Source organism: Sceloporus occidentalis, unplaced genomic scaffold, assembly GCF_023333645.1.
Source record: "Sceloporus occidentalis isolate IW3139 unplaced genomic scaffold, rSceOcc1.0.p SCAF_8, whole genome shotgun sequence".
In the NCBI taxonomy this organism is placed as follows: domain Eukaryota; kingdom Metazoa; phylum Chordata; class Lepidosauria; order Squamata; family Phrynosomatidae; genus Sceloporus; species Sceloporus occidentalis.
In genome coordinates, this window is record NW_028316988.1 from 11,948,652 (window position 1) to 11,970,846 (window position 22,195).

General features: G+C 45.8%; 2 protein-coding genes across 7 annotated transcripts in view; one reads left to right on the plus strand and one right to left on the minus strand.

The window, feature by feature from the left end:
- DPP7 (dipeptidyl peptidase 7) overlaps nucleotides 1-3,772 on the minus strand; it is a 28,432-nt gene extending 24,660 nt beyond the window's left edge. For 2 of the 3 annotated variants that reach the window (XR_016282087.1, XM_089534668.1), the window contains exons 1-3: nucleotides 3,604-3,772; nucleotides 1,284-1,397; nucleotides 7-146 (exon numbers count right to left, since the gene is read on the minus strand). Coding sequence is in view for 2 of the 3 variants with exons in the window: in XM_089534668.1 (XP_089390794.1) it covers nucleotides 7-146; nucleotides 1,284-1,397; nucleotides 3,604-3,757 (408 nt within the window). In the remaining variant the exon portion in view is untranslated. The remainder of the gene's footprint in view (nucleotides 1-6; nucleotides 147-1,283; nucleotides 1,398-3,603) is intronic. The other variant, XM_089534667.1, reaches the window with a different exon arrangement.
- LOC149307931 (dual specificity testis-specific protein kinase 1-like) lies at nucleotides 2,523-20,815 on the plus strand. Of its 4 annotated transcripts, XM_089534671.1 has the most exons (10): nucleotides 6,441-7,115; nucleotides 7,166-7,356; nucleotides 7,674-7,877; nucleotides 13,844-13,968; nucleotides 14,602-14,650; nucleotides 15,159-15,308; nucleotides 15,481-15,654; nucleotides 16,042-16,125; nucleotides 16,497-16,583; nucleotides 18,114-18,218. In XM_089534671.1, the coding sequence occupies exons 3-10, from the start codon at nucleotides 7,686-7,688 to the stop codon at nucleotides 18,216-18,218; spliced, it is 966 nt and encodes a 321-aa protein (XP_089390797.1). In that variant the 5' UTR covers nucleotides 6,441-7,115; nucleotides 7,166-7,356; nucleotides 7,674-7,685. The 4 variants fall into 4 exon arrangements, with proteins under 4 accessions (XP_089390798.1, XP_089390796.1, XP_089390799.1 ...); XM_089534672.1 differs by lacking the exons at nucleotides 6,441-7,115; nucleotides 7,166-7,356 and adding an exon at nucleotides 2,523-2,998; XM_089534670.1 differs by lacking the exons at nucleotides 6,441-7,115; nucleotides 7,166-7,356 and adding an exon at nucleotides 4,108-4,822 and having other exon boundaries at nucleotides 18,114-20,815.
- Nucleotides 20,816-22,195: the final 1,380 nt, after the last annotated feature.

Genomic DNA, 22,195 nt, shown 5'->3' on the forward strand with positions numbered 1-22,195 from the left:
ACTCACATGCTCTGCAAAGATGACCAGGGCTCCTTGCTGCTCCGCCAGTTCCAGGATGAAGCCGCAGTTCTGAGCAAATTCCCAGACGTCTCCCTCATTTCCGGTGTAAAAAAAGATGGGTCCGGTTCCATTTTCCCAGAATTTCTCTGTGTGGGGCAGGCAGAGGAAGGACGTTCAGGCAACGGAGAAGAAGGGGAGCAATGAATGCCCAGGACCCGCAAGCAGGACTGGGACCCCATGGAGGCAGTCAAGGGTTGTTTCACCTCCTTTCTATATCACCACACTTTTCTGACATTCCCCGGCCTGCCCTCCCTGACACCATTGCCATGGCTCTAGCCTACAGAATCCTATTGTATTTGTATTAACTTGTGATGTTACCCGCCTCGATCCTCTAAGGCAACCTTTTTGAGCCGGGGGCCGGGTTGCTGTCCCTCAGACAACTGGCGGGCCGAAGCCAAAAAATAAATAATTAAATAATTTTTAAAAAATTAAAATAAATAAATAAATCAGGACAAATGTAGGACAAAATTTTCAAATGGTGGACACTTTTTTTAAAAAAGTGGAGGACACACAAAAAAATTTGCTGATTTTTAAAAAAATGTTAACATAAATGCATGTTTCTGAGGCTTTTATAGACAATTGCCCCTGTGCACGAGAGGCCAAAGGCCCCGGTGGCAATCGGTGGCAGGACCGGGCTGGGGCCGGTCCCAAGGCCTTGCCGGGCCACAGGTTGCCTACCCCTTCTCTAAGGGAGAGGCGGGATACAAATAATAATAATTATTATTATTATTATTATTATTATTAACCTGGGATTTGTAGTTTGGCAAGGCTCCAGAGCTCTCCAACAGACCAGGCCAAATACCTTACCAAATTAAAAATCCCAGAATTCCATAGGATGGAACCATGGCACTTAAAGTAGCATCTAACTGCTTTATTTCCTCAGTGTGGATACAGGTTGTGTGTGCTGCTTTTATTAACATGCATTGTGTGCTTGATGTGTTTTTAATGATTTGATCAGACAGGTCCAAAAAACACTGCAGAAATAACCCAGTTTGAGACCACTTTATATGCCTCTGACTCAGTGCTAAGGAATCCTGGGAATTGTAGTTTATTGTGGCACCGAAGCTCTCTCGGACAGAGGCTCGATGTCTCACAAAACTACAGTTCCCAGAATTCTCTAGCATTGAGCAGTAAAAGCAATCTGAAACTGGATTATTTCTGAAGTCTGTTTTGGACCATTGGTTGTTTAATTTATTTTAACTTTAATACCACTTTAAGCGCACCCGTCACGAGGTATCTCTGCAGAAAGGTTTTGTTGCTGTAGGTTTGGAGGTTGAAGTGATCCAACCATTGCTCAAAATATTTCTCTTCCAAGTCCGGCTGCAGAGTCCTGTAAGCTTAAAACAAGAAGAAGCAAAAGTTCAGTGTAGCTGGTTTTTAAAATGACCATAAACCAGTTTTTACCTCTGGAAAAGAAACCACCTTGGCTTTATTATTGCCCCATTCCCATTTTTTAAATTCTTTCTATCATTGTTTATACTTCATTTGTGGGCGGGAAGCTTGGATTTGTTGGTTTCTGTCATGTTGCTGTGGAGAACCTAAAAATTCTGAGGTAAAAGTTGCCTGAAACATGACATAAAACGTATAAATTGGTGTGTTGTGAAAGCTAAGGCTTGCTACAATAAAAAAAATCACCTCAAAGAGGTAAAAAGTTTCCCTCAGATTGAAGCTAAATTATTCATACACCAGAAACATTTAGCTGGACAAATTAATCCTTTTACCTCAGCGTTTAAAATGTGGGATAGTGGCCAATATCTTCCTCATTTGACTTTCAATTTGAAGTCAGGGTTCTTTAATTCTGCCTCCCTTCTTTATTATTCTTCACTTGTCTTTCCTTTGTCGCCTCTTTGGCTTACTTTCTGCCCCATTCCCTCTTTTATTCTTTATATACATTTGTGGGTTTGAATCTTGCACTTGTTTGTTTTTGCCACATTGCTGTGGAGAACCTAAACATCCTGAGGTAAAAGTTGTCCAAAATATGATATAAAATGAATAAATAAGTGTGTTGTGGAAACTAGGCCTTGCTACAATGATAAAAAATCGCCTCAGAGAGGTGAAAAGATTTCCTCAGGTTCACTGTATAAACAAGGCCTACTCTTGACAGTGAAGCCATCACACTTTTACAAAAGCAACTGTTGCCAAACAACCTCAAAATCCTGAGGTAAAAGTTGTCTGAAACATTATATAAAATGTATAAATAAGTGTGTTGTGAAATCTAGGCCTTGCTACAGTGGGAAAATTACCTCAGAGAGGTGAAAAGTATCCCTCAGGCTGAGGCCAAGCTACTTTGTATGAATGAGGCCAATTCTTGACATTGAAGCCATGACATTGACAGAAGAAACTGTTGCTAGAGAAACTCAGGCCCAGCACTCCTTAATGTGTTGGACTACAACCCCCACCATCCCCATCCACCGCGGCCAGCGGCCATTGCAGTTGAGGACGGTGGGGGACTCATCATTATCCACCATATTAGACTACTCTGTCAGCATTTATATGGCTGAAGGGGATCCAAACAGGACGGCTTTTCATTGGCTGCTTGCCAACGTTCCGCCAGCCCTTATTGGTTCGTAGCCATGGACCAATGAGTGTGCTGGGTTTTGGCGGGCTTGTCAGTGATTGGCTGAAGGGTCTGGGCTGGGACTGTATAAAAGGGGGTCCCCCCCAAGCTGCCAGGGGCCATTTGGAGCTGAGCTGCCAAGAGCTGAAATCACTGAAGGCAAAAGATGGGAAGAAGAGAGAAGAAAAGTTGAAGGCAGAAGGTTTGAGGACAGTTCCAGAAGGAAAGCCTGGGATGAAGGCAGAAGGAAAGCTGGAATCCCTGAAGGCAGAAGATGGGAGGAAGAAAAGCTGAAGGCAAAGATGGGAAGAGCTCAGCCAGAAGACCCTTGGAAGCAGCTGGAGGGAAACCCAAAATGGCTGAAGAAAAGGATCATTGCAGGTATAAAAAGAAGAAAAGGTGCAAAAAGTGCTGAAGTCAGTGTGCCTTGAGCCTTGTGAGTTTATTATAATGGGTGGTGTGTTACTTAAGGGACAATAATGGCCCTACATTGCCAGCTTCACACCTCGGTCAATACACAACTGATGGCACTTTTCTTTAGCTTTGCAGAGCATGGTACCATGCATGGTTCTTGTGCTTGGCTTGGCAAGTCTGGGTTTCAGTCTCTTACCAAGGCCTGGTAAATGAGGGGGTGGTTTTGGGCAAGTTAGAAGGTTGCCAAGCCTATTCCATCAACCAGAGTTCATGTGAAAACCAATAAGAGCCACATAGATCCTTGCAATACTTGGGTTTAAAGAGGTCTCCCAGGCCTAACAGACGCTCAAGAGCTAAACCCTGCCAAGGTCCCTGAGGCCTCTGCCCTCCTTCCATGGTCGATGGCAGAAACAGAGAACTGAATTAAAACATTTCCCAGCTGTCCTTTTTTCCCCTCGTTGCTTTGAAGGCCAAGGGTGCCTCTGCGCATGTGAAGAGCTCATTCCGCCCACAGGCAGCCAGGTCTTTAAAAAGCCGTCCCCGGAGCATCTGCAGAGTCCCTTCCTTCTTACCGGCCGGCGACCCTTCTTCCAGCGCCGGCAGAAGGAGTAGAAACAAACCCAGCAGGAGGCGCAGGGAAGCCGTAGGCCGCGTTGTTATGTCAACCGCTGCGCCGGGCGCCCCCATTTTGCCCAGCGGGATCACGTGCGGAGAACCCCGGCGCATCACGTGAGGGGTCGCCATGTGACCTTTGCCTGAAGGGGCGGGGCGGAGAGGCGATAGAGGCCCAGGTACTGTTGCTATAGTTACCGAGGCGCCGCCGCGGCCGCCATCTTGGTTACTAAGGCTGGATGGATAAATAAAGGCCAAAGTAGGACCACTTGCCTCGCTTTCGCCGCCTTTGCTTTTTTGGGACTATCGATTTGTCTAATGATAATGCGGAAAACCCACGAAGCCTAACAAAAACGCCATGTTTTTACCTGAGAGGACACCACTCTAGGAATCTCTGGGTCCTCCAGGGCAACTCTGTGGTCAACACCTGCCAGACATTGACCATAGAGTTGCTCTGGAAGAGCTAGAAAGGCCCAGTGGAGGGTTCTCTCTAGGAATCTCTGGGTCGTCCTCCAGGGCAACTTTTGCTTAAAGTTGGCCATAGAGTTGGGCTGGAGGACCTAGATATTCCTAGAAGGAACGTGAAAGTCAAAGCCTTGGGTGGCGTCTTCCTGCGGAGCAGAAGAAAGGCTTGGACTAGATGGCCCTCGGGGGTCCCTTCCAACTCCAGGAGTCTCTACATTCCTTGATGGCAGAAGGAGGTTGGAGTGGGTGACCCTCAGGGGTCCCTCCTTCCCACTCTGTGATTCCAGAGGGTTTTCTTGGCTGCTTCCGCTGAGGCTGAGAGAGAGTGAGATGGTAGAAACCTGTCTCTAAGACCCTCTCTCTGCAATGGGGCTGGTCCCTGGCAGAGGAGGAAAGGCAGGTGGGAAGCTGAGCCTGGGGCTCTGGGGAGGGAGGCAGGGAGGGTCCGCAAAACCTGCAACCCAACCCCAAACCCTGCCCTCGGAGGCGGCCTGAGTGGCAGTCGCTGGGTCTCCCTTGCTGCCGCTCGATGGGCATCAGAGGCGCTGCTGAGCTTTGGGCACCTTGGCTGCAAGGAAGGAAGCGGAGGCGCTGCGCTTGGCTGGGAAGAGAAAGAGGAGGAAGGAGAAAAGGAAGAAGGAGAAGAAGAAGAAGAAGGGGGGGGGCAACTGGACATCTGACCCTCCTCCTCCTTCTCCTCCGGCCAAGGCTCAGGTGAGTGGGCTGCCCAGGAGGCCCAGCAAGCCCCTGCCTCCTTCCTTGCAGAAAGGAAGGTGTCCCTTCTTCGCCTCCAATATGGGGAGGGGGCATAGCCACCTGGGGATAAGGCAGGGATGGACCCAGCCCCTGGCCTCCCCCCCCCCAGGCAAGGACGGGTCACCTTTAAAGCCCAGCCTCAAGGTGAGCATCCCCAAAGGGAGGAAGGGATGGATGGACACAGAGGAGAGAAAGAAAGAGGAGGGGGCTTCCAGGCTTTGCCTCTTGCGGGGCTTTGATGGCTCTTTGCAGCCCCCTCCCAACCTCTGTCCCCCCAAGGATCCCTTGCAGGGCTTTCTTGCCCAAGGGAGGCTCTCCTCTGGAGCATGCCTTGCAGGGGCTGGCTCTAGGTTCAAGGACTGTGGGTTACTATTAGTATCATCATCATCATCATTATTTGCTTCCAAGACCCCCATAGATACCCAAAATCCAGGGACACTCAAGGCCCATTAAATACAAGGGCATAGTCACATGGTGTCCCTTCCATAAAATACCAAAACCAAGGCATTTGCCAGACGGAGGTACATTTTGCTTAGGATTTAAATGGAAAACATCTGACTCGTGGCTCCTACAAAACTCCTTAAACCAAGTGAAGGTTCCTGGCCATCTGCAAAGATGCTCAGGAAGGATGTGAATATAAACATAAAGCCTTGGTCAGGATTCTGGATCCTGGAGGAGGAAAAACCAAGCCAGAAAAGCAAAGTGTTTCTTTGGAAGCCATCCAAGATCACTGACGGATCGGGTGCCAGATCTCTGACTCGGTTCCGTCAGATGGATGGCATGCCAAGCGCGGGCGCTGCGTGCGATTGAGCGTGAAAATCTGTCTGACTCTATAGACAGACTGGCACATCAAACGCCAGGAAGAGAAGGTGGGGGCGGCGTTCCTGAAAATCCTTTTTTGGAGGGAACAATTTTGTTATTTGGTGATGGATCATTTGATTTCGCAGTTCAACTAGTGGTTCTCTTGGAAGGACTTTCCATTGCAAAGAACATCAAACTGGGAGCCACTTTGGTTTGAGGGCTGCACTGGGACATTGGAAGACCCGGGTTCGAATCCCCACTCAGTCATGGAAACCCATTGGGAGACCTCAGGCAAGCCATGCTTTCCTCTCAGCCTTGGAGGAAAGCCATGGCAGGAAACGGAAGACATCTTGCAGAGCCATTGAGGCGCATGGTTTGGCTTCTTCCTAGGAGACCCAGGTTCAAATCCTCGCTAAGCCATTGAAACTCCTGCAAGTGACTTTGGACAAGCCACTCTCTCTCAGCCTCAGAGGAAAGCCATGGCAAACCTCTTTTGAAGATATCTGGCCAAGAAACCCCAAGGAGACATTCACTATGGTCCAAAACACACTGCAGAAATAACTGCCCTGGCTCAGTGCTATGGAATTCTGGGAACTGTAGTTTTGTGGCACATTTAGCCTCCTCTGTCAGAGAGCTTTGGATTCCTTAGCACTGAGCCAAGGCAGTTAAAGCAGTCTCAGACTGGATGATTTCTGCAGTGTGTTTGGGACCATTAACCTGGAGTCAACAAGAGCAAAAAGTCTCATTAGGGTTCCTATTTCCTTTGTCAGATGGATTTGCAAATGGAAACAAAAGGCCCCCGGGATGTTTGCACCTTGCTCCCTGCAACAAAAATTGAAATGAATCTAGAAGAAATTCACGACCGATAGGAAGATCATCCCAAAGATAAAAGCAGAGGATAAGCAGACGGCCTTTTGGCGCTGGCTGACATTTGCTTTTGTCGGTTGTCGTTTCTCCTCATTTTGGATGCAATCCGCACATTCTTCCCATCTCAGATTCTGCAGACTGGGAAACACTGGCATGTATTTCTCCCCAAAAGCCGCTTTTTATAGTATGTGGGATAATAGCAGACAAAGGTCCTGGTTTTCTTAAGGCAAGATGATGCTGATGGTGTTTTCCAAAGGAGGAGTCAGGGTTCCCGGATTGAGCTCCCAAAGGCATGCCATCAAGGCAGACCTTTCCTTCTCCTCCCCAAAAGGATGCCATTCTCTCCTTTCTCGTCTCTCTCTCTCTTTCCTCTACTTGTCTGAAGGGTGTCTTTGGCCATTCATTGGCCTTGAATAAGCCATTAATGGAGAGGCTTGTAAAGCCTTGGCATGCATTGGGCTGAATGGCTTTGGAGGAGGAGGAGGAGGAGGAGAGGCATGAGAGCGGGTGCCGGGTGTGAGTTCAGACAAAAAGCGCATTGAAGGATTTACGCACAGCCAGCGGGAAGCTGAATGTGGGAAAGGCTGCAAAATTTCATATATATATATATATATATATATATATCAGAGCCAGTAGTTTGAGAGCTTGAACCTCCTGGAAAAGCAAGATTCCTCCTCTTCCTCTCCTTCTTGCTGAGCTCATTGAATGCAAAGGGCTTTTTTGCAGCAACTGATGTAAGTTTGAGGACGAAGGAGGAAAGTGGGAAGAGGAGACATTTAAAAAAAAGCCGGAAAAGTGGGAGGATTAATAGGGACAGTTGGAAGGTATGTATGAATCATGGCATTCCTCTTAATGGTGCTACAGGATATCTCTGCGTACTGCTACTACAGACTAACATGGCTATATCCTTTCATTCCTCTTAATGTGTTACTTTCAAGCCCAGGATGTGCTGGAGGTTCTTACAAAACTTTGCTCTATGGGATTAACCGCAGTCAGCCTTGCAGGGTTGTTTTTCCTCTTTCTTACCCTGACATTGATGCTCAAGATAAACAAGAATAACGAATAAAAGCAGAGGTTGTTGTTATTTTTCCAGCTGCTGGAGATAGCAATGAATGGACCCCCTTTGTCTCTCTCTTTGCAGGGCCTGCCTCCCATGATGTGTGACATGGGCCTGGTCTCCCCAGAGCTGTCCAGCCTGGCGCCCTTCTATGCGGAGGCCCCCGACGCCTATTGCCAGGACGATGACCGCTGGCAGAGGCTGCGCACCGCCGTCCGGAAGCTGGAATTCTGGGAGAACTTCGACGCTGAGCTCATCGGCAGCGGCTTCTTCTCCAAAGTGTACAAGGTGACCTTGCCCAACTGAAGCACAAGGCAGCCCTTCATGGCTGACGGTGGCCTTTAAGCTGGGATGGATCCGTCTAAGAATCCATTTAGGAAGTAGGAAGGGTCTGTTTCTGGTTTCCGCTCAAACTCTGGTAGGCGCTGCCCAAGGTACAAAAACTGTTTTGGGAATACAGTGGGCCCTTGGTATCTGCTGGGGTTTGGGTGCAGGACCCCCATGGATACCAAAACCCATGGATGATCAAGTCCCATTATATGCAATGGGGTATTAGTATTAGTATTAGTATTATTAATTGAGAAGTTCAATTTGGAACTTCTCAATTGAGTTCAACTGAGACTAGGAAACTAGATGGATCAATGCCCCCTGATTCAGTCTATGGAAGCATCCTATATTTCTGTTTAATGCAGTTTTTTATCCAGAAGCCATAGGAACTGGAGCCTTTATTTGTAGGTGAAGCACAACAGCTTGGCAGCACAGCTTTGCATGTAAAACATCCAGGTCCGATCCCTGGGATTTCAGGATAGGTCCTACTACGGCTCTTCTCCAGTTGAGACCCACTTATTCAACTATAAGGACTACAATCTTACCTTTGGAAGAAAGGCAATTGCTATTAACAAAGAGGCTGGCTACAGGGAAGACGTGATTCCTTGGCTGCAACTGCTCCAGTGGTTCCCAGTCTGTGGGGAAATGCCTAATCCAGAAGGATTTGGGGATCTGTTTCAGAAGGGAAAGGGCTTCTGATTGTGTGCTGTAATCTTCTGGGTTGCTATTGTTTTTTGCCTTTGTAAGAGAGATGTTTAAATGGCTTTAATCCCATATATTACATGCTAAGAATAGCCTCTTGTGAGGCGTTATATGAGAGCCAGCATTTGGTTTTGCTTTCTGTATGCTGGGCCTGGACTCTGGGAGACCAATGCCTGGATCCCTGTTTTTCTATGGGAAACCCTTGGGTCACCTTGGGCAAAGTCACACTCTCTCAGCCTCAGCCTCCAACTCCCTTTGGGAAAGATCCCCAGAGAAAACACACCGTGATGGGACCGTCTTATTGTAAACTGGGAATGCCTTGAAGGCACAGCAAGAACAATAGCGGTGTTGCAGATGTGGGTTTGTCTGTTAATGTTTGCAAAGCTTCCTTCCATCCTAGTTCTGGAGAAAAGATGCAAAGTGATGGTGTTGCTGTTGATGATGATGATGATGATGATGATGATGATGGCATCTTGGTAGGAGAGGGACTGCTTTTCACACAGAAGGGTCCCTGGCATTGGAAGAACGGCTGCTTTTGGGGATTTTGGCTTGGGTTTCTTGAGCAGAAGCAAAGGTTACTGATGACAGTGAAGGGAAACCAGCCGTAAGAGAAACCCAGGCGCCTCCTGCTTGCGTTTGGGAAGGCTGACAGATCTGGATTCATGGCACATTCTTCCCTTCCCGGACCTTCTCCCCGGCGATCCTGGACTGGTTCCCAGTCCGTCCTTCCCATTGCCATCTCTGCCCTTCCTGTCCTGGTTCCCTCTTTTGCAAATAGGCAATCTTTGTGTTTCTCAGCCTTCACCCACTTCTGCCTGGTATTTCGTAAAATTGGAAAAGGGGAGATTCCCGGTTTTGACAGCTTTTACCTCCCTGTTTCTGGAATCCTACTAACTGGGAGCGGCGTGGAAAGGATTGTGGCAAACGGTGGAAACCTGCAGCATTTGTGTGCAAAGGTTTAGATACCTATAAGTCGACGTTGTGTGTAAGCCAAGGGCAGGTTTTGGGGCTAAAATGATGGATTTTGATATGGCCTGTGGGTAAGTCGAGGGCAAAACGTAGGCACAGGTAATGAAGGATGTAAAGGAAAATGGTGCCAAAGAACTTACAAAATGTTCTTAGTCATTACTGTTTGCTCTCCTAAGGTTGGATGGAAGAGCGAGTGGAAGGGGGCAAGGGCTTTCGGGGCAGATTAAACTCTTGCCTTTCACCAGAGGATGATTTTATACACACACACACACACACACACACACACACACACACACACACTTTCTGCCCCAAAGCCCTTCCTCCTCCTCATGAGGCTCTTCTCGGAAGGGACACAACTTTCCTTTTGTTGGGGAGTCTTCCTACTCCTCCAGGACCTTTTGCTTTGCACATTTCTTTCTGCTTTCTTCCTCTCCGTAGGCGTTATGGCCTTAGACCGCAGCTTGTCCTTGGTTTCTGAACCTCTCTTGGCAAGGGGTTGTTGTTGTTGCTGTTGTTGTCATTGTTATGATAACACACAGCTGCATTGTCTCCCAGGTCTTCCTGGCTCAGTCTTGGACCATCCATTGTGCAGGTTTTATCCCAGGATCTAGGAATTGGGAAGGTATTGTCGGATAACATTATGGCACATTTGTGTAATTGCACACTTGGGTCCCTTTGGGTAACTGTGCTCTTGCAAGCCTGTCTGTGGCAGCCGTCTGAATAACTATCTGTAAGGCACTAAAGAGCGGGGTATAGCTACCATAAATCAATGTCATCCAGATGTGTTTTGCCCCTTCGCTTGGCATTGCCCCAATCATAATTCCATTTGTTTCATTTTGCATTTGCTTCTTCCTTTGCCCTTTTTGTCACGGGCAGCAAACTGACAGAACAATTTGGACAGTCCCAAGGCTAAAATAAAACTTAAAAGAATAGTTTAAACAAGAGAAAATCGTATTAAACAATTCGAATAAGGTAAGTCACTTTAGAAAGACTCTGTGTGTGTGTGTATGAATGATGGATGTGCTTAAAAGTAAATTAGGCCCAAAGGCTTTAATAAAAATATGTATCTGGTGCCAAAAGGTCACTAGTGATGGCACTAATCTGACCTTCAAAAGGAAGACATTATACATGTGTGTGTGTGTGTTTCCACAGCTGTATTTTCTCCTCTTCCTCCTTTCAGTTTCCTTTCTTTTCTAAGACCTTTCAATGCAAGTCTAAAAGCCAAGCCAAACAATGGACCGACTATTGCCTCCAGAGCCTTTATGAGCCGCTTGGATGCTCTGCTCTTGTGAAGCCTTTTGTCTTTTGTGTTTTTGTGTGCTGGCTTTTTTAAATTGTTATTTTTAGTTGACTGTGTTTGGGAGAGACTTCAGCCTTTCAGGCTCAGATGGGGCTTTTAAAGGTCCTCCAAGTGGAGCAGGTTCAAAATGGCGATCACATTCGATGTAAGATGGAGATAGGGCTCAGGACCAGATCTTGGGGGAATAACCATTGTTGTTGTTATTTTGCTCTACATCTCCCAGGATTCTGCCATCCAGCTGCGTCGACTGTGGCTTGCTTGGTTTTGTCAAGACTCAAACCCAGTGGTCCCCAAATTTAGGAGATTTGGGACTTCAGCTCCCAGAAGCCTTGGCCACGTTGGCCAATGGGTTCTAGCCCTTAAAGCCCTTGGAAAAAGGGACTGTTTTGGACTATGTTTTCCTCAAATGGACACTGCCCTTTCCTCATTGTTTGTATGGTGCTTTGTATTTTGCATTTTGTTTCCCATTCTGAAAAGTTTGAAATGCCTCCCCCGAGCCTCAGTTGTGGGTTGTTAACTTTCGGTTAAACGATGCTGTTGCTGTTCTATCTCTTTGCCCCATTCCTTTTTGCCTTTGGCTTGACCCACTTTGGCAAGGCGAGCCCTGACAACTTCAGAGTCATAGAGGTTTGCAGCCCCTGAAGGAGAGGAATATGGCCCTTCCCAGGAGGTCCAGGCAGCAGCAAACCACTCTATATAAATCCTGGAAATAAATACATAAGTAAACGTATCCTTTCCTAGATTGTATGTGGGTTTCCCCCCTCATTGGACATACACACCCCAGTTTCCAGCTGGGAAATGTTGGAAGGCGCTCATCATCTGGTACGTGTGATTGAATCTGAATTATTGTACCGGTTTCTGCAAACCCTCCCCACATCACGCCGAGAGTTTCTGCTTTGTTTGCCAACATAGCAAGGAACAAGAATACAAACACGAGATGTTTGTGCCTCAGTTGAGCAGTCGGCGGCTTCCTCCATTAACCTTTGCTTTATGCATCTTAATGCCAGCTTGATGTAAATCCTCAATGACTTCTGACGCTCTGTGCCAGGAGCATTGATGTTCCGCCAGGCGCCCAAAGGCCCTTCTCTGTGGCAGGTGAGGAACATAAAGAATAAATACTAAAACTTTTATTTATACCCTGCTTTTTGTTAAAACAATCAAGCGGGGTACAAATAAAAGTGTTATTATTTATTATTTATCCTATAGGGTATGTACCCCATATATACACCCCACAGTCTTTTGGGTTGCCAGCTTTGGAGAAAACTGGCAACCCAAAAGTGGAAGGAGAACTAACAAAAGCACAATTTGGGTAAAGAGGGAGGGAAATGTCACGCGATGGCATTAAAATCCGTGGGCGACAGCAACGCTATTAGGAGCCATGCCCACAGACACCCTTGAAAAAATTACTTGGCAATTCTGCATCCATTAGATGCGGCATAATGGGTGTTTTATGGAGCCGCGCAACAGCTGGGCTGCCACCATCCATCTTGTTTGGAAGCAGGGAGGCCACTGTAATGAATGAGATAGAGCCCAGCGAGAGAGGAAGGTCAGGCGCTGATAAGGGCAGCGCTAAATACGGGCACCGCTTCGGTCAATTAAAAGGCATACGGTGGAGCCACCAGTTCATCACCCAGTTTCTCATTTGCCTGGATGGCATTTGTGTTTGTCAGACCTGCAGGAGACGAGGAGTTGTCAAGCTCACACCCGCCATTGCGTTTGTTTCTCTGAAATGCCCTTTGCACACGCTTGTGCGCATGTTTCTTTGATGCAATTCCTTAAACTTGGTTTAAGCTAGGTTTTTAGAATAGTTTTGCGCCAAGACCTACAATACAGAAGGGAATGTTTAAACAAAGGTCCTGATAACTCACTGGGAGCGACCCAATCTGTACCATTCGGTTTCCATTCACCCAGAATGGCTCTGGGTTCAAGGAGATGATGTCCTTCCAAAACCTTTTGCAAATGTGATTGTGTGGAAGGGGAAAGGACTCCTGCCGGAGCTTTAATATATGTTTACTTTTGGCTCCATTCAAAGATTAGAAGTGGCTTAGTCTCCATCTAGAAGCAGTGATGGCTGGCTGTGTCTGTGCCAAAGGGAATGGCGAACCCGCTCTGGGTTTGAGTCTGAACTTGGAGACCTTTAACCCCAACTCCCAAATAGGTTCAGTTCCTTCAAAATCCAGACTAAAAACCATTCATCGCCTTTCCCCTCATGGAAGGCACTGCCACCTAGAAGAGCTGAAATCCAAAACATCTAGAGGACCAAAGTTTGGAAGCCAGTGGACTAGATCCTACTTCTTCACATACTGTATAGGCCTAGATCAGTCATTCCCAAATTTTGGTCCTCCAGATATTTTGGACTTCAGCCTCCAGGAGCCCTAGCCAGCTTAGCCAGCAGTCAAGAATTGTGGGAGCTGAAGCCCAAAACATCTGGAGGACCAAAAGTTTGGGGACTGCTGGCCTAGATCCTACTGTCAGTCCCATCCATTGACTCCATCGACTCAATGCCTCCTCATGCCATCTTCTTTCATAGTGTCTCCTGGACCTTAGACCTCCTACAAGGCAGGATCAGGCCTGACCAAAGGACGAGAGATGGTTTTTGGGAAGGATGTTAGATGAGCTCCTGGGTGGAGAAAGGAAAGGAGAACCTTGTTTTGGCAACATTGTGGAGGACAAAGTGAGAATGGCTCAGTGCGGAGATGAAACTCCCTCCCCGCAATAAACGATTATGTTCCTTTATGGTTCACCCTCCACTGCGTCCTCTTGGAACAAAGACCCATCTTGCTTCAAAATCTTGCACAATGCTCTTTGGTCGCTTGGAGACAATCTCAGATTCGTCGTCGGAGGTGGCCGGGTGAAAGGCTGCCTCCATGCCTGAGTGAGCAAAGGCACAGGTTTGGCCTGAAGCTGCTGCGGAGATGTATTTCCCCTAATCTTCTGTTTTTGGTGCTTCCTGCAGGTCGCTCCAAGCTCCTGCAATGGCAAAGCGATGGTGGTGAAGATCTACAAGAACGATGCCGACCAGGAAGGGATTGTGCGGGAGATCAGCTTGCTTCAAAAGCTCTCTCATCCCAATATTGTCAGGTGAGAGAGGTTCAGGGATGGGATTGATTGACTGATTGATTGATTGATTGATACCTTGACACCCGGAAGAGCCAACCATCACAAAGCCAAATGGAATCCTAGAAGCCTTGAGTTAGAAAGGTCCCTTCCAGTGTATATAGGCCTATGGTTCTGACCTCATCCAGACCCCTGAAAGTCAGATACAGAAGATATTGGGGCCACATTTCATTCTTGGCCAGGGCTGAATACAAAAGGAGTGGGCCCATAAATACCAGCATTGGTTTGAAGCACTTTCTGACAGTAGCTTAACTTTAGGAGAAGCATTTCAGCCTATTAGGATGAGGAAGGAAACCATAGAAAATCTGGGAAGCTATGAAATAATGGCGTCACGGTGAAAGGAGCATGGCCATGTTCTAAACCCCAGAGAGCTGAATGCAGCCCTGGGGCTTGTTCTTTCCTGTCCCTTTTGAAGAAAAAGAGGTGCAACATTTGATTTTTCTCCAAGAGACCCTGAAAATTAGCTCTGTTTTTCCTAATGCAAGTCGAGAAGGTCTGCTTTAAATGTTTGTCCCCATTTTGAGGGTGGAAAGCATCTGGCTGTAATTAATTTTTCTGGTCCTCTTTTCTCTCTCTTTCTCTCATTGAAAAATAAAGGTATCTTGGGATCTGCGTGAAGGATGACAAGTTATACCCCATTCTGGAGGTAAGGAATGGTTTCTCTGTGATGGCTCTTCATCTTCGTAATATCCTTAGTAATCATAAGGTTATAAATGATGACTCCCAACCATCTCCTACTCTGCCATCTGTCCGATGATGGATTTCTGGCTCCTGATGGCAGACAGTTTAGAAGATTCTCAGTCTTTCCAGTCAATTCTGGTTGACAAAACCCTCCGTTTGGGGAGTGAGGTGGACATGTCCCTCTGCAGACTAAAGCTCCCAGCATTCTGTGCTAACCAGAGAACTGATGGGAATTGCAGTCGAACCAGTCTGGAAGGACACAGTTCCCACTCAAACCTATGGAGGATGTTATTCTCCATCATTCCCAGAAAGCCTACACATTGCGCTGGCTGGGGACAATGGGAATCCATCCCGCCTAAAAGGGGTCCATCTTGAGACCACGCAGTGAGAATCTGGATTCCCTGTGAAGCTCCTTCCATTCTCTTACAAAATTAACCCCCCATCTTCCTTTCCCTTCCTCTGCCTAATAATAGTATGTGAACGGCGGGTGCTTGGAGGAGCTTTTGGCCTGCAAAGACATCTCCCTCAGCTGGAAGGAGAAAGTGGACCTGGCTTCAGACATCACCCGAGGGATGGTCTACCTGCACTCCAAGAACATCTACCACCGGGACCTCAACTCAAAGGTAGTCCAAGGGGGCCCACCATAGAGAGCGGCAGTCTATCTCTGGGAGTTGTAGGGAGGGAGAACTGCAGCCAGGCAAAGGCTATTGCTTTTATGTCTGGCCGGGAGGTATCTGGAGGTACCCACCCCATGCGTGCCTCTGTTTACCATCTTAATTTGGACCTGAATTTCAGAACTGCCTGATCCGAGTGACCCCGAGGGGACGGGAGGCCTTGGTGACCGACTTCGGACTGGCCAAAGAAGTGGTGGAGGTGGCCACTAAGGACCCAGAGAGGAAGCTGTCTCTGGTGGGCTCGGCCTTCTGGATGGCCCCCGAAATGCTGCGGGGAGAACCTTATGACCGGAAGGTACACCGCCTCTCTCTGTACTCCATCATGTTTAAAATGTGTATGTGCATTTCTGGAAACAGCACCAGAGGAATAAAAGCTAGACTTTGCTTTCACTTCTGGTTGAAAGCTTGATTTTATTTATGCCAGGACTGGCCCTGACCTAATCCTCTGGCCCTTTGGCGTTCCTAGACAGCCGTGCCCCTTTCCCTTTCACCAGAGAACAAAGCAGAGCAGGCGAAGGAGTGTGGGATTTCAGGTTTCCCAGCAATCGGTCCCATTGTCCTTCCTTGCTTTATTATGTGGACCTGAATTGGTTCACCTGGATTGCCCTTCTTATTGATGCAATAGTTACCAATACTCTTATCCTTAACAATAACAACAACAGAGTTATTTATCTCAACGCAGGTGGACGTCTTCTCCTTCGGCATCGTCTTGTGTGAGATTCTGGGGAGGATCCCCGCTGACCCTGAGGTTCTGCCCCGGACACAGGTCAGTCTCCTTCTCTCCATCTTGCATCTCAAACTTGAGATTTCCCTGCATACCTCTGCTTTGTAGACTATAACAGTATTACTTTTGCTATTGCTGTCATTAAAATATTTATTGTTCTGGTTGTGCTGTCAAGTCAACCGACTTTCCAACTGTCCCAATTTGGCAGGGACAGGCCCAATTAATCCTCTGTTGTCCCATTTTTCCCTTTGCCATCCATCCAGTGTTGCTTGTTGCTGTGTCCTGGTTTCCATCTATGAAACGTTGGAGGGTATGGGTTCGACCCTATGGACCTGGGAGCTCAGCTGTGCCCTTTTTCTGAACCAGACACATGAAAATGGGAATACATTTCTATATCCTCTTTCTCCCTCCAGGATTATGGCCTGGATGTCTCCGCTTTCCAAGACTTGGTAGGGGAATGTCCGAAGCAAGTTCTGGATTTGGCTTCCAGCTGTTGCAGAGTAAGTTTATCCATATTTTGTCTGGGTTTATATTCTTAAGGGTCTGATGAAACGTAGCTGGCAGCAGATCTAGGGCTGGAAGAGGCCTTCCCTCAAGAGACATGGAGTTCGTTGCCAGTGAAGCAGAGGTAGCCATGTATCTTAAATTCCATTACTGCGTTTGTCATGTTCATAATTCCAACAAGCCTCCGCCACGTTGGCCAGTAGTCTGGGATTCTGGGAGCTGAAGTCCAAAATCCCTTCAGGGCACAGTTTGGGGACCACTGGGTGAGATGGACGCTTGAGATGCTGGGTGAGAAGGACCCACCATGACCAAACCCACCAGGCTTTCTGTCCGTCCTCCTTCCTCATTTTCCATCCAAATTTCTAATGTCCGGCGATGCAGAGGAGAATTGAGACTCAGCGTTAGTGGCAGCTTTTGCCGTCTTCTGGCTCTTTCTGCATTCCTTGCCCGTTTCGTAAACAGAAAGATTTCCACACCTTGCCTTTAGGCCTATTCCAGAATTTTGAGACAGAAAATGATCAAAGCAACAGAGCATTTGACCTTTTGCGCTAATCTGGCCCAGTTTCGCTTCATTTTTTAAAACAAATCAAAACAAAACCCTTGGCTTGGAAGCATTATGGCAAAAAGCAAACACACTGGCATTACTATTTTACTAAAGCTGTTGCTTGTTGTCGCTGTTGCGTGCCTTCTTTTCCGACTTTTGGCAACCTTGTCATGCTTTTAATAGCATGTGTGTTGCGTGCCTTCAAGTCATCTCTGACTTATGACAACCTTATCACTGGGTGTTCATGGCAGGTTTCTTCAGATGTTTGCCCTTGCCTTCCTCTGAGGCTGAGAGAGTATGACTTGACCAAGGTGACCCAATGGGTTTCCATGGCTGAGCTGGGATTTGAACCCAGGTCTTTCAGTGTCTTAGTCCAATGCTCAAACCATTATACAAGGATTTTATTTTTAATTGCTTACAAAAATCCTATTGAAGAGAGGTTAAAATGGCAAATAAAATACGCATTCTACAAATGATCTTCCCAAACAATGAAAAGGAAGCCTCCTGCTCCTAAGAAACTGCAGTTTAATTCATAAACTCATCGACTCATGGAATCGTAGAAGGGCCATCCATCCCAACCTTTAATTAATTAATTAATTAAGTATATTTATTTGTATCCCACTTTTCTCAGGATTGGGACTCAGAGCGGCTTCACAGCATTAAAAACAGTACAATTAAAAATACAGTTAATTGTATTCAAAGAGGAAGGGAGAGCCAAAGCTAACAGGTGAACGTATGTTTTTTGGTAGCAGAAGAAGAGTCTGGTAAATTTGAAGCGGTTCTTGTTTTGCTAGAGCTTGGAAAAGTTATTTTTTTAAAGTAACTTAAATCATTAGAAGAGCGTTGGGGCTGATTGCAGGCTTCGCATTCTTTGGTTTTTCAGCCTGGAAGAGGCCAGTGCCTGCCACCCAAAGACCTGACTGAGAAAACCCATTCCTCAGCCTCTTATACTTTGTTATTTCGTTTTCCTGACCCTTGCCAGGTGGAAGCATTCAAGCGCCCTTCGTTCTCCGAACTCCTGGAGGAACTGGAAGACACAGCGGAGCGGCTGGAGTCGGCCGCAGTGGACAGCCAGTCTCCTGGATGAAGCGTCCGGCAGAGCGCTGGACTCTAAATGGACATCTGTATATCTCAAAAGAAAAGCAGGGAGAAGGGTGCGAGGGACGGAGGACTTTTAGGAAGACGACATCCAGGATGCCTTGCTCTCTATTGGACACAAACGGGTGGACCATCTTCCATCTAGGAAGGAGCATCTTCACAGCCAGACAGCCTCCCATCTCAACCTTAAAGGCCCCTGGAGGTCACTTTGCCCAGTTCTGGACTGTGTGCTATGAGAAAGAGAGAGAAAATCCAATTATTCAAATACTGGACCAGTTAGATGGCTCTAGCCAGCAAGCCAAGCTGTGTGCCGCTGGAGTGTTTCCATTGCATAGTTGACTCTTTTTTCCGCCTTTTCTTGGTGGCCACTTTGGCCATATATTGTGCCCATTCCTCACTTCATGCCTAGGTCGCCCTTGACTCCACTTTGGCCATCCGACCCCATGAGCAAAACTAAGGACTTAATACTTGCAACATGTAGTTATAATTCTTGAAATGTGCCATATAGAGTGGGAAGAAGCCTAGTTAGAATTTTTTGGGGGAGTATGGAGGAATGGTGATTGATTATAGACAAATTCATGGGAATGCAGGTGCTTTAGGCCATATTTCAGAGGAAGGAACTGGCAAAACCACCTCTGAGTATTCCTTTCCTAAGAAAACCCTATGAAACCTATGGGGTTGCCATAAATAGACAGCCATGGCTTGATGCTATGGAATTCTGGGAGTTGTAGTTTTGTGAGACATTTAACCTTTTCTGCCTACTTACGGCGACCCCTATTGGCCCAAACTGGAAAAGCCTCTTTAAATATATAGTAGCGCATTGCAATTTTGTTGTGTAATTATTGGAGAGCTTATTAAGGAATACAGACGCTTCTTCCCTGAATTGTCAGACTGCGACTCCCATCAGCCCCAGTGGCAAAGTATTATGGGCGCTGTAGTCAAAAACAAGTGCAGAGCCCAAGCTTCCTGCTAGGAGAAACCCTTTTATTTTGTTTTATTTCCACAGGTTCATATAATATTTTATGCATTTTATTTTTTAAAAAGCTGTAGCTATCCAGAAAGGCTAGGAAATTAATCCCTTTTCCCCTCACATTTTGCCTCCTTTTGCCCTTGGAGGCATTTCCTGAGAGGAAAGAAACAAAAAGGAGAAACAAATCTGCTCCATATATATATATATATATTAAATGGGAATATTCTCTCTTAGAGGATTACTATTTGTTAGCTTATCTCTGGGCAGATAATGTTATTTGGGATTCTGAGGGAAGGAAAAAGATGGGCCTTAGGTTTCTGAGGGGGGAAAAATACATCTTTTTGGTTTCTGAGGGGGAAAATATGTCTTTTTGGTTTCTGAAGGCACCAAATATATCCCTTTGGTTTCTGAGGGAGAAGCATAACATATTTTACCTCAGAGAGGGAAAACCAAATATTTATTTTTTTCTCATCATACAAACACAGAGCTCCCTATAAGTTTGCTTCAGTTTCTGAGGGAAATGGAGGAATTGTCTATTGTTGTACCATACACACAAACACACAAAATGCTCCCTATAACCTTGGTTCAGTTTCTGAGGGAAATGGAGGCATTGTCTATTGTTGCAAAAAATACACAAAATACTCCCTAACTCTGCTTCAGTTTCTGAGGGAAATAGAGGCATTGTTGGTTGTGCCATACACACAAAATTTTCTGAGGGAAATGGAGCAACTGTCTATTGTCGCAAGTACAGAAGAACTCCCTAACCCTGCTCCAGTTTTTAAGGGAAATGGAGGCATTGTCTCTTGTTGCAACACACCCACAAACACACACAATGCTCCCTATAACCTTGCTTCAGTTTCTGAGGGGAATGGAGGCATTGTCTATTGTGGCAACACACCCACAAACACACAAAAGAGCTCCCTAACCCTTCTTGAGTTTCTGAGGGAAATGGAAGCATTTTCTCTTATTGTACCACACAAACATACACTGCTGTGTTTGTACAGTAATTTTCTTTTGGTGTATTTTGAGATAGCCCCATTTTTGAGGCATTTTTGAGGAGGAATGTTCTAGAAAGCCAAATGACTTGCCTCAGATTACGCAATTAGCACCAGAAACTTGGACAGAAACGGCCTAAAAATCCCATTTTCCATCTTCCTCAACTAAAGTAAACTCACTGAATTGACTTACATTACATTAATTTAGGTGAGATTGGTCTCACAAAACGACATTGAATGTCCCCTTTATATTGAAGATGCATATGTGTATTTTTCTCTCTCCTTTTAGTATAACATTTTAAATTGTTTCCAGTGCTAACTGGCAGCTTAATGACCTTTTCCACAATTATGTTTTGTGTATCTGTATTGTGTGTGTTCTGGTTCCTTGCCATCTCCAGTCTTTGATCTGGAGGAAAAGATGTAAATACACAACAACAATAACATTTCCATTCATCAAAAGTAGTTCAGCAAGTAGGAATTAAGTTACTGCGTTCGACTAACAGTTTCTAGTTATTTGCTGGAATACAATTAAAATTGTATTTATTGCAGTAAACCCACGCAATTCATGGCTTAAAGGAGTTTTTGGTAGTACTGCTAAATAAGTATTCTTTGAGTACCAGACTTTCTTGGTTAGTCTTTTTTTTTTTTTTGTTACTTGGTTTAGAGTACTACATTTCCCTTGTTGGACTCCCAGCAAACCCGTTGTTGTGCTGGCTGCGGCTGATGGGAGTTGCTATCCAACGCAACTGGAGAAACACACAATTCCCACCTTTGTTTATTGGCAATTTTAGAGAATTTCTGACAGGAAATGTTCAAGTTTTGTGCCATTTGTAAAAAATGTCCAGGAAACGAAAGTTAATGAGCAACATAAGATATATGCACACACACACATATATACACACATACAAATGCAATGTGTGTGTGTGTGTGTATATATATATATATATATATATATATACACACACACACACAATTAGTAATATTAATAGACTCCTTTTCAAACATTAACAATGAACCATTGCAACACATCATCTTTAAAAAGCCATTTTCCCCAGCTCTAACTGCTAGGACACATTTTTTCAGGCTACTTTGCAAGGAATTTTTGGTATGTCTGTAGAATATTGAGATTTCTGCAACTCAGAGCGATCTTCAGCTGTGTTTTTCCAGAGGACTGACCTCACTTTATTATTTTATCTCGCCACAAAGCCTTGCTGCAGTGCTTTGCATATTCCTCTGCTGCAAGACCTGAGACTGCCAGCCCTGCGCCCTTCGAGAATATAATCATATCTCGCCTTTTTAATGGTGGTCTTCCCACACGAAAGCTTGCAAGAGAGACCTTGGATGAAGAAAGCTAGCCCCATGTTGGGTTTCCCTCCCCAGCATTTAGTACTTTGCAATCTTCCCCTTCATATCGTACTGTCGAGGGCTGGAAAACAAGTTCACACTTGCTTTAGTATGTGTGTGTGTGTGTATATATATATATATATATATATACACACACACACACACACATATATATATATATATCTGCAAAAATGCAAATATATACATGCAAATACACACACACATTTGCATATATATATATATATATATATATATTTGCACACACACACACATATAGCTACAGACATACATATGTGTGTGTATATGTGTGCGTGTCCACATTTGTGATCTGTAAAGCCATTAGCAAGTAACCATTGGGTCCTTGTTGTTCGGAGGAAACTACACATTGCAGATTTCTTTTTTAAATAATGATTTTACTTTTCACATTATACACAAATAAATGCACACTACTTTTAAAAAGGGTGTCTCTGACAAATGGGCACAAACAAGACTTTAGTCCAGGGGTGAGCCTAGTGTGGGCACAGTCTCCCATGAAGAACACAAACACCAGTGCAATTCTTGTCTCAAAAGTCACACAGAAAGCACCCCAAATATGTGTGTGTGTTTGGGAGGGGAACCTCACAAATACCCCCACTTCACCCCTGAGAACCTTATACA

Coding starts and splice junctions, on each gene's coding strand:
- LOC149307931 (XM_089534672.1), top strand. CDS start 7,686: ATGATGTGTGACATGGGCCTGGTCTCCCCAGAGCTGTCCAGCCTGGCG. Junction 7,878..13,843: donor TCTTCTCCAAAGTGTACAAG/GTGACCTTGCCC, acceptor TGCTTCCTGCAG/GTCGCTCCAAGCTCCTGCAA. Junction 15,309..15,480: donor ACCGGGACCTCAACTCAAAG/GTAGTCCAAGGG, acceptor CCTGAATTTCAG/AACTGCCTGATCCGAGTGAC.